This window comes from Protomyctophum parallelum, assembly GCF_964188405.1.
Source record: "Protomyctophum parallelum genome assembly, chromosome: 11".
Lineage (NCBI taxonomy): Eukaryota > Metazoa > Chordata > Actinopteri > Myctophiformes > Myctophidae > Protomyctophum > Protomyctophum parallelum.
The window spans coordinates 1,242,781-1,255,511 of record NC_139707.1 but is presented as its reverse complement, the minus strand read 5'-3'; the positions used below and the strand labels follow the sequence as shown (position 1 = coordinate 1,255,511).

The 12,731-nt window shown below is 42.4% G+C and overlaps 1 protein-coding gene and 2 long non-coding RNA genes across 6 annotated transcripts in view; 1 reads left to right on the top strand and 2 right to left on the bottom strand.

The window, feature by feature from the left end:
• Window positions 1-12,731, top strand: part of LOC310866472 (NACHT, LRR and PYD domains-containing protein 3-like) — a 362,173-nt gene that overhangs the window by 145,436 nt on the left and 204,006 nt on the right. The window contains exons 7-13 of one of the 4 annotated variants that reach the window (XM_083776092.1): window positions 138-649; window positions 2,148-2,321; window positions 3,172-3,345; window positions 3,452-3,607; window positions 7,302-7,366; window positions 8,474-9,021; window positions 9,064-9,241. The exons of 1 other annotated variant lie outside the window; for it this stretch is intronic. In XM_083776092.1, the coding sequence (XP_083632218.1) occupies window positions 138-649; window positions 2,148-2,321; window positions 3,172-3,345; window positions 3,452-3,607; window positions 7,302-7,366; window positions 8,474-9,021; window positions 9,064-9,162 (1,728 nt within the window). In that variant the 3' untranslated portion in view covers window positions 9,163-9,241. Of the gene's footprint in view, window positions 1-137; window positions 650-2,147; window positions 2,322-3,171; window positions 3,346-3,451; window positions 3,608-7,301; window positions 7,367-8,473; window positions 9,242-12,731 lie in introns of those variants that run through there. 2 more of the 4 variants (XM_083776091.1, XM_083776090.1) reach the window with 2 other exon arrangements.
• Window positions 1-12,731, bottom strand: part of LOC310866473 — a 311,387-nt gene that overhangs the window by 104,404 nt on the left and 194,252 nt on the right. The window lies entirely within an intron of this gene.
• LOC310866474 overlaps window positions 9,328-12,731 on the bottom strand; it is a 117,314-nt gene continuing 113,910 nt past the window's right edge. Inside the window, exon 3 of the long non-coding RNA XR_014569921.1 lies at window positions 9,328-9,509. This is a non-coding gene — a long non-coding RNA (uncharacterized lncRNA). The remainder of the gene's footprint in view (window positions 9,510-12,731) is intronic.

The window sequence follows — 12,731 nt, the reverse complement described above, 5'->3', positions numbered from 1 at the left end:
GAGCCATTGAAGAATCCCTGAAGAGTATGGGAGGAGGAGGAGGGGGAGGGGGAGGGGGAGGAGGAGGAGGAGGAGGAGGGGGGGGAGGAGGAGGAGGAGGAGGAGGAGAAGAAGAAGACACACAGAAGAACATGGAGGTACTGAAGACATTCCTGGGAGATGATGTCAGTTCCTTGGAGGACTTCCTGCAGAGAGCCAGCGAAAAAGCCCTGAAGAGTAAGAACGGCCACCTGGACCTCTTTGTCCGCTTCCTTCATGGCCTCTCGCTGGAGTCCAACCAGAGTCTGTTAGGAGGCCTGCTGGGTCACACAGAGAACAGTCCAGAGAGCATCCAGAGAGTCATCAACAACCTGAAGGAGATGAAAATGAAAGATGTGAGTCTCTCTCCTGACAGATTCATCAACATCTTCCACTGTCTGATGGAGATGAACGACCTCTCAGTTCATCAGGAGATCCAACAGTACCTGAAGTCAGCGGACAGATCAAAGACAGAACTGTCTCAGAGCCAGTGTTCAGCTCTGGCGTTCATACTGTTGACGTCAGACGAGCTTCTGGAGGAGTTTGACCTGCACCAATACAACACACCATCAGCAGAATGGGGGGCGAGATTCAGACTACTCCCAGCTGTGAGGAACAGCAGAAAGGCTCGGTTAGTAGTCATGTGGATAGAAAACCTGTTAGAATCAATCTACCATCACACCTAATTACTATAATAATAATTGGGTCTCAAAGTGTGTGTGTGTGTGTGTGTGTGTGTGTGTGTGTGTGTGTGTGTGTGTGTGTGTGTGTGTGTGTGTGTGTGTGTGTGTGTGTACGCACAGAGAACAAAGTAAAAAGACTAAATAAGAACATTCATAGATCAATCAATGCAAGTTACACACTGTATTATTAAACCATTTTGGGCGGGAACCCCTTTTGGTGTTTTAACCCATTTTGGGCGGGAAACCCTTTTGGTGTTAGCATCATGTTATGCTTTAGCTATTGAAAAATAGCAGATCTACAAGCTCGTAGCGCGCCACCGAGTGGCGCGCTACGAGCTTGTAGGTCTGCTATTTTTTTAAACTGTCAGGATTTAGAAGACATTTTTTAGAATCTGATCTCAGTTCAAAATGCGTTAAAGAACCACCATTCTTCCGTGCGTTAGAATCTGATCTCAGGTCAGAATGGGTTAAACATTATGTTATGCTTTAGCTATTGAAAAATAGCAGATCTACAAGCTCATAGCGCGCCACTCGGTGGCGCGCTATGAGCTTGTAGGTCTGCTATTTTAATCGAAGAACGACTGACATAGAAACATAGCTTTTTCAGAAAACTGTCAGGATGTAGAAGACATTTTTAGAATCTGATCTCAGGTCAGAATGTGTTAATACAGATTGTCTGTCTTTCACTTTGATGTTTTCTGGTTCCCTGTTCTTATATGACCTGTCAATATCTGACCAACTAGACTGTTCTTATATGACCTGTCAATATCTGACCAACTAGACTGTTCTTATATGACCTGTTAATATCTGACCAACTAGACTGTTATATGACCTGTCAATATCTGACCAACTAGACTGTTATATGACCTGTCAATATCTGACCAACACTAGACTGTTCCTATATGACCTGTCAATATCTGACCAACTAGACTGTTCTTATATGACCTGTCAATATCTGACCAACTAGACTGTTCTTATATGACCTGTCAATATCTGACCAACTAGACTGTTCTTATATGACCTGTCAATATCTGACCAACTAGACTGTTCTTATATGACCTGTCAATATCTGACCAACTAGACTGTTCTTATATGACCTGTTAATATCTGACCAACTAGACTGTTATATGACCTGTCAATATCTGACCAACTAGACTGTTATATGACCTGTCAATATCTGACCAACACTAGACTGTTCCTATATGACCTGTCAATATCTGACCAACTAGACTGTTCTTATATGACCTGTCAATATCTGACCAACTAGACTGTTCTTATATGACCTGTCAATATCTGACCAACTAGACTGTTCTTATATGACCTGTCAATATCTGACCAACTAGACATTGGTACATTTACATTACACTTTATAGTTAATTTCATTGAACATGAATTTGATCTAATCTGTGTTGATGATCACTGATTTTACATCATCTACATTTACAGACTTGTTGGCTGTGACCTCAAAAAGGCAGAATATGAGATTGTGGCTTCAGCTCTCAGCTCTAATCCTTCACATCTAAGAGAATTGGACATCAGTTATAATGACATAACGGATCCATCCATGGACCTGCTCTCTGCTGCATTGAAGAGTCCAAACTGTCATCTGGAGATACTGAGGTCACATTATTATTTACATTAGTTCTGTTTTATTATTTATAGTTTGATTCTTAATAATAAGAGTGTTAATAAAGTTGACATCATGGTATCCCACTGATTAGAATAATAATATGGTCAGAGTTTGTGTTGTCTAGTTCACACTCTCACATCACAATGCTACGGTACAGTAACTACAATATGTGATCCATCATGGCTGCTGGGGAATTATCATTATCAATGCTACGGTACAGTAACTACAATATGTGATCCATCATGGCTGCTAGGGGATTATCATTATCAATGCTACGGTACAGTAACTACAATATGTGATCCATCATGGCTGCTAGGGAATTATCATTATCAATGCTACGGTACAGTAACTACAATATGTGATCCATCATGGCTGCTGGGGATTATCATTATCAATGCTACGGTACAGTAACTACAATATGTGATCCATCATGGCTGCTGGGGATTATCATTATCAATGCTACGGTACAGTAACTACAATATGTGATCCATCATGGCTGCTGGGGATTATCATTATCAATGCTACGGTACAGTAACTACAATATGTGATCCATCATGGCTGCTAGGGAATTATCATTATCAATGCTACGGTACAGTAACTACAATATGTGATCCATCATGGCTGCTAGGGAATTATCATTATGTGAACTAATGGGGTACAGTGATTACAGTATGTACTCATGTTGGCGCACGCACACACACACTTACACACACACAATTCCTATGTTGGAAGATTAAGATTATGATGATTTACTTCACATTATCCCTGCCTACCTTCTCTTTCCATCTCTTTACTCCAAAACTGTGATATTCAGTCCAGATATTCCATGTGTAATTACAGACTTGCTGGCTGTACCTTCACACAGACAGGATTTGAAGTTCTGCTCTCAGCTCTCAGCTCTAATCTTCTCCATCTGAAAGAATTGGACCTCAGTTTCATCTGCCTGCAGGAATCACAACTGCTCCAGCTCTCTGCGTTACTGAAGAGTCCACAGTGTGGACTGCAGATCCTGGGGTAAAGAATGTGTGTTCTCTCTGTGTGGATCTCTACGTGAACGTCAACACAGCACTTTGTTAAAATTTAACAACAAAATACACATTTAATGTGTATTTCTCTGCAGGTTGTCAGGCTGTGGAGTCACAGAGGAAGGCTGTTCTTCTCTGGCTTCAGCTGTGACCTCCAACCCCTCCTCCCAGCTGAAACAGCTGGACTTGAACTTCAGCCACTTAGGAGACTCTGCTCTGAAGACGCTGTCTGCTGCCCTGGAGACTGTCAAGTGAGTAGACTTGTGTAGAGCGGCCGTCAAAGGTTCCAGGTTAAATTCCCGGCTCCTCCTGGCTGCTACATGTCGAAGTGTCCTTGAGCAAGACTCTCTGAACCCCTAACAGCTCCCGATGAGCATGCATGTTTTCCTCTGCCATCGGTGGGTGAATGTGAACTACATTGTAATGTAAAGCACTTTATAAATGCAGTTTCCCATATTATCATATCATATTACCATATGATCCATGGTTCATTCTAGCAGATATTGAATATACAGTAGATAGTGACTATGTTCCATGGTTCTATAACATAGATTAATATACAGTAGATAGTGTCTATGTTCCATGGTTCTATAATCTATAACATAGATTAATATACAGTAGATAGTGTCTATGTTCCATGGTTCTATAATCTATAACATAGATTAATATACAGTAGATAGTGTCTGTGTTCCATGGTTCTATAACATAGATTAATATACAGTAGATGGTGTCTGTGTTCCATGGTTCTATAACATAGATTAATATACAGTAGATAGTGTCTGTGTTCCATGGTTCTATAACATAGATTAATATACAGTAGATAGTGTCTGTGTTCCATGGTTCTATAACATAGATTAATATACAGTAGATAGTGTCTATGTTCCATGGTTCTATAACATAGATTAATATACAGTAGATAGTGTCTATGTTCCATGGTTCTATAACATAGATTAATATACAGTAGATAGTGTCTATGTTCCATGGTTCTATAACATAGATTAATATACAGTAGATAGTGTCTATGTTCCATGGTTCTATAACATAGATTAATATACAGTAGATAGTGTCTATGTTCCATGGTTCTATAACATAGATTAATATACAGTAGATAGTGTCTATGTTCCATGGTTCTATAACATAGATTAATATACAGTAGATAGTGTCTGTGTTCCATGGTTATATAACATAGATTAATACACAGTAGATAGTGTCTATGTTCCATGGTTCTATAATCTATAACATAGATTAATATACAGTAGATAGTGTCTATGTTCCATGGTTCTATAACATAGATTAATATACAGTAGATAGTGTCTATGTTCCATGGTTCTATAACATAGATTAATATACAGTAGATAGTGTCTGTGTTCCATGGTTCTATAACATAGATTAATATACAGTAGATAGTGTCTATGTAACATGGTTCTATAACATAGATTAATACACAGTAGATAGTGTCTATGTTCCATGGTTTTATAACATAGATTAATATACAGTAGATAGTGTCTATGTAACATGATTCTATATAACATACATGGGGGGCCAACTGGCGGCCCGGGGGCCACATGCAGCCCCCACCATCACTTAAAGCGGCCCGCAGGTATATATATCCGAACATTGATATTTTATTGTTTTGATGTCTATTTTTCATGTCCAATGTTTTTGTATTTGGTTCATAAAGTTAAATGCATTTGAAATTAAATAAAAATGTTACTTTTCAGGATTCCAATTCAAAAATAGCAAAAGAATAATTCAGGATTTCAGTTCAAATAATAGCAAAAATAGCTGATCCACAAGCTCAAAAGGCGTCACATTGCGGCGTGTTGTTAGCTTGTAGATTGGCTGTTTTTGCTACGACAGTAGTGTGCAATGTAATGTGTAATATGTGTCCCTCTGGGGTGAGGGTGGAAATATAGCAGAACTCTGACTAGGGAGATAGGTGGGTTATTGTTCTGAGTTTTAATTCATGTAGAATGTAATTGGATGTAATTACTTACCTCTGTCATCTGTGTATGAATGTGTGTGTGAATGGGTGAATGTTTCTACATCCTGTCTGTCTGTCTGTCTGTCTGTCTGTTCCAGGGGGTCCTTGGGTTCCAGGGGTCTTCTACATCCTGACAGTTTTCTGAAAAAAAGCTATGTTTCTATGTCAGTCGTTCTTAGATTTTTCAAAAATAGCAGACCTACAAGCTCGTAGCGCGCCACTCGGTGGCGCGCTACGAGCTTGTAGATCTTCTATTTTTCAATGGCTAAAGCATAACATAGTGCTAACACCAAAAGGGGTTCCCGTTCAGAATGGGTTGAACACTTTATCCATATTTTATACGTTGGCTATCTTTTTCTTAATAGTTTAATATAGTATTTTAAACAAAAAAGGCTCTTTCACACACTTATGCCGCAGTGTGCCAGTGATCACCCTCCTTATTTGTGCCAATGTTGGCACTGGTGCCTAAGGTTGCCTATAGACAATTTTAACCCATTTTGGGGCGGGAACCCCTTTTGGTGTTTGAAGCATTATGTTACACTTTAGCTATTGAAAAATAGCAGATCTACAAGCTCATAGCGTGGCACTCGGTGAGCTTGTAGATCTGCTATTTTTGAAAAATCACAAATCTTTGAATATATATTCTTTCAGAGCGAACATTTTTTACTCAAATCTTTGCTTCTGGGGGGTGTGTGGGGGTCCCTGGAACAACATATTTTCAGATGGGGGTCTGCGGCCAGTTACATATAATTTTTGGGGTCCTTGACATGAAATATTGAGCACCACTGATACAGAAACAGGTATTTCAGAAAACTGTCAGAATTTAGAAGACATTTTTTTAATTTCGACGTCAGGCCTAAATGGGTTAAAATAGCCAATTACAAGCTCCGTTGTAACCAAATGGACCCAAAACAATCTCAGATTTAAAGGTGCAATAGACCACTAGATGTTGCTCTCTGAACACCTCTGTTTCATGAGGGTTCTTGCTTGACTCACATCTGTTCTGTAGGGCAGCAATATTATGCAGTTTGCAACGCTGCAATATGGTAGCCTGGCCAGTGTTCATTTTGACAGCTAATTCCAATTTAGTCTTTTGAATAACACACGCTTTAGTTTTAGTCCTATTTTACTCATCTGAAATGGTCTAGTCTTAGTCTAGTCTTAGTGTTAGTCAATAAACCTGGTGGCAGCTTCCTCCAAGCGTTCCTTTAGGGGGGAAAGTACAAAGTTGCCCACCCCTGTATTATAACATTAATATACAGTATCGTCTGTGTCTGTGTTCCATGGTTCTATTTCTAACATTTTGAATGTACAGTGATTGATACAGACAGTGATTTACAGTGAGTGTTATGATGTTCACCATGATATACTAGAATGATAAACAGCATCTGAATCTAAACGGTGTTCTAAATGACATCATAGTCTAAAGACATGAGGATAGAAGTATTGATATATTTAACATGTCTATAATCTATCTATAGAGATGATAGAAGTATCAGTGTGTAACAATCGCCCTCTTCACAGCAAGGCAAATTATTAACTAAGGAATAAATCAGCAGGATGGTGGGGTTTACTCTGAACACTTTATGTAGGAAGTTGTAATTGACGAAATCACAGGTAAACGGTACACTTCACAATGACGTCTCTCCCTGTCTCTTTCCCTACTAAATGAAATAAACAAACAAGAAAACAAACTCAAACCAACAGTCAATAATTACATTCAAACCCCCCTCCCGCCCCAAACCAGTCCCAAAGTCAGCGAAACGCAACTGCGCGTCGAATTAAACAAATAACAAAAACTGCGTCCGACCTCCTCTTCCAACGAGTGATGTTTGGACAGAGTCTGTGGGAGAATGATGACAAAATGTGTTTAGTAAATATTTGGTGGGACTAAAACAGGCCGATGTGAGACATTAAGCAGCAGGTTTTGACTTGATTCATTGTTGTTCTACTTCCTACAGTGTGAATCATGGAGGAGAACGCTGGACTAAACCTCAACGCTGTGAACCTCAACTCCTTACAACACGTGAGTCTGTCTGTCTGTCTGTCTGTCTGTCTGTCTGTCTGTCTGTCTGTCTGTCTGTCTGTCTGTCTGTCTGTCTGTCTGTCTGTCTGTTCCAGGGGTCTTCTACATCCTGACAGTTTTCTGAAAAAGCTATGTTTCTATGTCAGTCGTTCTTCGATTTTTCAAAAATAGCAGACCTACAAGCTCGTAGCGCGCCACTCGGTGGCGCGCTATGAGCTTGTAGATCTGCTATTTTTAAATAGCTAAAGCATAACATAGTGCTAACACCAAAAGGGGTTCCCGCCCTATCTATCCTCGGACCCTCCTTTTCCCTCTACACCAAATCTGCTGAAAATATCTGATCTTCAAGCTCACAACGTGTTGCGTTGCAACATGTTGTGGAACTGGGGGGGTTCCAGGGGGTCCTTGGGGGGTTCCAGGGGTCCGTGGAGGGTTCCAGGGGGTCCGTGGGGGGTTCCAGGGGGTCCGTGGGGGGTTCCAGGGGTCCGTGGGGGGTTCCAGGGGGTCCGTGGGGGGTTCCAGGGGGTCCGTGGGGGGTTCCAGGGGGTCCGTGGGGGGTTCCAGGGGGTCCGTGGGGGGTTCCAGGGGTCTTTGACATCCTGACAGTTTTCTGAAAAAGCTATGTTTCTATGTCAGTCGTTCTCGATTTTTCAAAAATAGCAGACCTACAAGCTCGTAGCGCGCCACTCGGTGGCGCGCTATGAGCTTGTAGATCTGCTATTTTTCAATAGCTAAAGCATGACATAGTGCTAACACCAAAAGGGGTTCCCGCCCAAAATGGGAGGATGGGTTAAACACTTTATCCATATTTTATACGTTGGCTATTTAAAAATAGCAGATCTACAAGCTCACAGCGCATCACTGCGTGCCGCGCTTTGAGCTTGTACATCTGATACTGTGTGTGTGTGTGTGTGTGTGTGTGTGTGTGTGTGTGTGTGTGTGTGTGTGTGTGTGTGTGTGTGTGTGTGTGTGTGTGTGTGTGTGTGTGTGTGTGTGTGTGTGTGTGTGTGTGTGTGTGTGTGTGTGTGTGCACGTGCGGTCGTGCTCCGTGCACGTATCATTCAGTGAATGATGTATTTAATGTGTACTGTGTTGTTTTCTCATCAGATTTCCAGCGTCTCACTCTGGACACAAACACAGCACACCGTGTCCTCTCTCTGTCTGAGGACAACAGGAAGGTGACCCGTCAGGATGATCAGCCTCATTCATATCCTGATCATCCTGACAGGTTTGATAGACTGGCTCAGGTTCTGAGTTCAGAGAGTCTAGATGAACGCTGCTACAGTGAGGTACAGTTCAGTGGACGGGTTAGGATAGGAGTGGCTGACGGAGACATCGGTAGGAAAGGAGCGGGTCTGGACTGTGAGCTTGGAGGGAATGAACGGTCCTGGAGTCTGTACTGTGCTGATGGTCAGAGTGGTGACGGTTACTCTGTCAGACACAATAGTAAGGAGACTTACCTTCCTATCAAACCCTCTGGCTCCAACAGAGTAGCTGTGTATCTGGACCGTCCCGCTGGGACTCTGTCCTTCTACAGAGTGTTAGAGGACGCTCTGACTCACCTGTACACCGCCCAGACCTCCTTCACTCAACCGCTCTACGCTGGGTTTATGTTGAACCCTGACTCCTCTGTGTCTCTGTGTGAGGACAGACAGGCTGTTAGGACAGACAGACAGGCTGTGAGGACAGACAGACAGGCTGTGAGGACAGACAGACAGGCTGTGAGGACAGACAGACAGGCTGTGAGGACAGACAGACAGGCTGTGAGGACAGACAGACAGTGTGTTGTATTATAATGTAATAATCAGGAACAGGTGTGGTGGGGGGGGGGGGTGTTTACATAATCAATATGTTTTGGTTTCCATGGAGTCACTGTTAGGGTCATCTGGGGTCACAGTTAGGGGTCATCTGGGGTCACCGTTAGGGTCATCTGGGGTCACCGTTAGGGTCATCTGCACCGTTAGGGTCATCTGGGGTCACCGTTGGGTCATCTGGGGTCACGGTTAGGGTCATCTGGGGTCACCATAAGGGTCATCTGGGGTCACGGTTAGGGTCATCTGGGGTCACCGTTAGGGTCATCTGGGGTCACCGTTAGGGTCATCTGGGGTCGTTGAAATGTAAAAGTAGCACAGTGGTTCTCAACCTGTGGGTCGAGACCCTCTTATTTTCTTAAGATTAGTTTTTGGCTTTTCTTTTCTTTTGTATTCTATTCTATTTATATTCTATAACAATCATATACCTCAAGGAAACATGCACACACACACACACACACACACACACACACACACACACACACACACACACACAGTGTGATGTGCATTGGGTCCAGATGGTTCAAATGGAACCAAATGGACCGCGAGGGGGCACGGCACCTCCAATAAACATCCACCCAATCCACTTCTCTCCACCTGAGTCGTGCCCTGAGAGACAAAGACTTTGAGAAGCTGTCCAGTGTTGTCCAGTGTGTCGCAGCGTGAGCTTGTAGATCGGCTATTTGGTGTAAAAACAGTCATTACGACCGCATCAAGGCCCGCCAAATGTTTTATTCCAAAGACCGACTAAAACTAAAACAGAAATGTGCTGCCCAAAACAACACTGTTGTCACAATGCTGTTATCTTATATAACTATATATTTGTTGTTCTATTTGAGATGTGTTGATTAAAAACATATTTACATTTCATGCTGTTGAACGCCTTCTTTGACCCTCCTATCATGTCCTATGACCCTTCTTTGAGGGGCGCTAGTCCCTCCTATCAGCAGCTTTTCAGGGTTAGTGTGACCCTCCTATGAGCAGCTTTTCAGGGTGAGTGTGACCCTCCTATGAGCAGCTTTTCAGGGTGAGTGTGACCCTCCTATCAGCAGCTTTTCAGGGTGTGTGTGACCCTCCTATGAACAGCTTTTCAGGGTGAGTGTGACCCTCCTATGAACAGCTTTTCAGGGTGAGTGTGACCCTCCTCTGAACAGCTTTTCAGGGTGAGTGTGACCCTCCTCTGAACAGCTTTTCAGGGTGAGTGTGACCCTCCACTGAACAGCTTTTCAGGGTGAGTGTGACCCTCCTATGAACAGCTTTTCAGGGTGAGTGTGACCCTCCTATGAACAGCTTTTCAGGGTGAGTGTGACCCTCCTATGAACAGCTTTTCAGGGTGAGTGTGACCCTCCTCTGAACAGCTTTTCAGGGTGAGTGTGACCCTCCTATGAGCAGCTTTTCAGGGTGAGTGTGACCCTCCTATGAACAGCTTTTCAGGGTGAGTGTGACCCTCCTATGAACAGCTTTTCAGGGTGAGTGTGACCCTCCTATGAACAGCTTTTCAGGGTGAGTGTGACCCTCCTCTGAACAGCTTTTCAGGGTGAGTGTGACCCTCCTCTGAACAGCTTTTCAGGGTGAGTGTGACCCTCCACTGAACAGCTTTTCAGGGTGAGTGTGACCCTCCTATGAACAGCTTTTCAGGGTGAGTGTGACCCTCCACTGAACAGCTTTTCAGGGTGAGTGTGACCCTCCTATGAGCAGCTTTTCAGGGTGAGTGTGACCCTCCTATGAACATCTTTTCAGGGTGAGTGTGACCCTCCTATGAGCAGCTTTTCAGGGTGAGTGTGACCCTCCTCTGAACAGCTGTTCAGGGTGTGTGTGACCCTCCTATGAGCAGCTTTTCTGGGTGAGTGTGACCCTCCTATGAACAGCTGTTCAGGTGAGTGTGACCCTCCTATGAACAGCTTTTCAGGGTGAGTGTGACCCTCCTATGAGCAGCTTTTCAGGGTGAGTGTGACCCTCCTATGAGCAGCTTTTCAGGGTGAGTGTGACCAGAACGCAAACATTGAAGCTAAAAGTGAGGGCAGAAAGATTGAAGACGGAAACGGTGAGGACACAACATTGTGATTGGCCGGAATGACATTCCGGATGATTTGATTGGTTGAACACGGAAAGTGATGTATGATGAATGATAAGAGCGCCCCTCACTTCACACGGGTGTGATTTTTCTTTTTCCTAAGACATTTTGGCCTGACGTCGAAATTTGAAAAATCCTGAAAAACCTTATGTTTCTGTGTGCTCAATATTTCATGTCAAGGACCCCAAAATAATATGTAATTGGCCACCGACCCCCATCTGAACATATGTTGTTCCAGGGACCCCTCAGAAGCAAAGATTTGAGTTAAAATGTTCACTCTGTAATAATATATATTCAAACATTTTCACGATGTTTCAAAAATAGCAGATCTACAAGCTCATAGCGGTGCCGCGCTATGAGCTTGTATAGATCTGCTATTTTTCAATAGCTAAAGTATAACATAATGCTTAAAACAACAAAATGGGTTAATGAAAGATGTTATTCTTCCAGATTACTTCCATGTGTAACTATCATACCATGCGTTGTTACACTTTAAACTCCAGCTTCTCGCTCAAATGTTTTCAAAAACATGTTTAATTATAATAAACATAAACATTGTTTAGCTGTAAGTGAACATTGCGTGTGTGTTTACGTCGTGGCTGTCATGTTTAATTATAATAAACATAAACATTGTTCAGCTGTAAGTGAACATTGCGTGTGTGTCTACGTCGTGGCTGTCATGTTTAATTATAATAAACATAAACATTGTTTAGCTGTAAATGAACATTGCGTGTGTGTTTACGTCGTGGCTGTCATGTTTAATTATAATAAACATAAACATCGTTTAGCTGTAAATGAACATTGCGTGTGTGTTTACGTCGTGGCTGTCATGTTTAATTATAATAAACATAAACATTGTTTAGCTGTAAATGAACATTGCGTGTGTGTTTACGTCGTGGCTGTCATGTTTAATTATAATAAACATAAACATTGTTTAGCTGTAAATGAACATTGCGTGTGTGTTTACGTCGTGGCTGTCATGTTGGAAACGGCAGTAAATCAAGCGGGCGCAGCTGGTGCGCCGAGGCTTTGATTAGGCATCGGTCTGTGTTACGGTTACGTAAGAACTTATTTCTTACGCTCCGTAAGAACTTAATCACACCCGTGTGAAGTGAGGGGCGCTAATATATTAAAGTAATCAAAACTCATGTTGATTATATAGGTGATGTAAAACAAACATTACATTCTCTTTATTGTTAATGGCATTTAATGTCTGTGTTTAGGGACAAGATGACGTACATTTTCCCTTCGTTGTCAAGGGTTAGGGTTAGTGGCGTTAGTACTAATGGTGTTTTTAAAACAAACACTGAACTAAAAACAAACATTAAACCTGTATATATACCATAGACTGTAAAAAATATGGAAAAAGCGTTCCCCGGGTCTAACATGAACGTAAAATGAAGCCTGTAATAATATGCTAATTCCTGATGTAAGTCGCCATCTTTCTAGATCCGTTTGGTACCAGCTGGCCATTGGCTGG